Source organism: Crocodylus porosus, unplaced genomic scaffold (assembly GCF_001723895.1).
Source record: "Crocodylus porosus isolate Cpor-Errol unplaced genomic scaffold, CroPor_comp1, whole genome shotgun sequence".
NCBI lineage: Eukaryota > Metazoa > Chordata > Crocodylia > Crocodylidae > Crocodylus > Crocodylus porosus.
This window is the reverse complement of record NW_017728910.1, coordinates 24,029,875-24,031,086: the sequence shown is the minus strand read 5'-3', so window position 1 is coordinate 24,031,086 and position 1,212 is coordinate 24,029,875. Positions and strand designations below refer to the sequence as shown.

The window sequence follows — 1,212 nt, the reverse complement described above, 5'->3', positions numbered from 1 at the left end:
AGCCCCATGCAGGAGTCTGTTTCTGATCCCAAGGCAGGGTGTGACTTTTGCATTTCTGAGAAGTGGGTTTGGGCGGAAAGGTTCAGGCGTGTGCACTGTGCGCGCTGGGGCCTGCGGACACCCTTGCTCGCGGCGTCTCCGTCGTGATCTCGCAGACTCTTGCTGCGCGGCATCGCTGGGGCTGGGGCTTTCGGATCCCCCTGCAGCCATGCCGCTCGTCCTCCCGCAGCTCGGCCACCGCAGCGCCCTGTTCGCCAGCCTAGACCAAGGCGCCTTGCCCAGCTCACGTCCACCCAGCAGTCGCTGCAGCTGCGTGCTTTCCCAGCCCTGGCTGTCCCCCCATCACCCCGCCCCGCGCCCCCCAGACCCCACAGCTAGGTCGCAGGCTCAGACTCAGCGTTCGGCGCCTGTCTCTTCAGAAACAACCCTTGCAAGCACCTTGCAGCGAGGCCCACCAATAGGTCCCGACCTTGCCCAGCACCGAGCGCGGGGGTGCCGGCTGGAGAGGCCCCGGGCTGCGCTGCTAGTGCCCGCAAAGTTTCCGAAACGATGCTCGTAACCGGGGTGGGAATGCCGATACGCGTGTACAGCCCGAAAGGCGAACGGCCACGGACGGTGCCCTTGCTCCGCCCTGCGGGGACCTGCTGGCGGCGAGCCCGGATGCCAGCGGGGGAGAGCGTGAGGCTCGACCCCAGGGCGAAACGGGGCTCCCGGCTCCGGGCTGGCAGGGCGCAGGAGCTCCCTGGTGCTGCGCTAACGCGCGGAGTCTGGACCCCTCTGAACGAGGGCGGGCGAGGGGACCCCGGGGACAACAGCCCCCCCAGGCTGGCACCCCGCCCGGGGGCCGCCTGGTGCCAGTGCCTGGTCCTGGGAGGTGGCGCCTGGCCCTGCCAGCCAGGGGCGGAAGAGTTAAATACCTGCAGCCCAGTTCATCCCTTCTGGCTCCACCTCGGCGGCTGGGGCGGGAGGAGGACGCCGGTGCAGCCCCGCGGCAGGCAGAGCGAGGGGGCGCGGCTGTGCGGGCGGCTGTGCGGGGCCGGGGGTCTCCAGAGCCGCAGCATGGTGCAGTGGTGAGTGCCCGGGGCTCGGCCCTGCATCCCAGCGGGGCTGGGCGGGGGGCTGCGGGGGGGCCGGGGGTCTCCAGAGCCGCAGCATGGTGCAGTGGTGAGTGCCCGGGGCTCGGCCCTGCATCCCAGCGGGGCTGCGGGGGGG

General features: G+C 71.1%; 1 protein-coding gene across 1 annotated transcript in view; it reads left to right on the top strand.

Moving 5' to 3' along the window:
• Nucleotides 1-995: 995 nt before the first annotated feature.
• Nucleotides 996-1,212, top strand: part of B3GNT7 (UDP-GlcNAc:betaGal beta-1,3-N-acetylglucosaminyltransferase 7) — an 11,556-nt gene continuing 11,339 nt past the window's right edge. Inside the window, exon 1 of the mRNA XM_019532866.1 lies at nucleotides 996-1,070. Within this exon, the coding sequence (XP_019388411.1) occupies nucleotides 1,060-1,070 (11 nt within the window). The 5' untranslated portion in view covers nucleotides 996-1,059. The remainder of the gene's footprint in view (nucleotides 1,071-1,212) is intronic.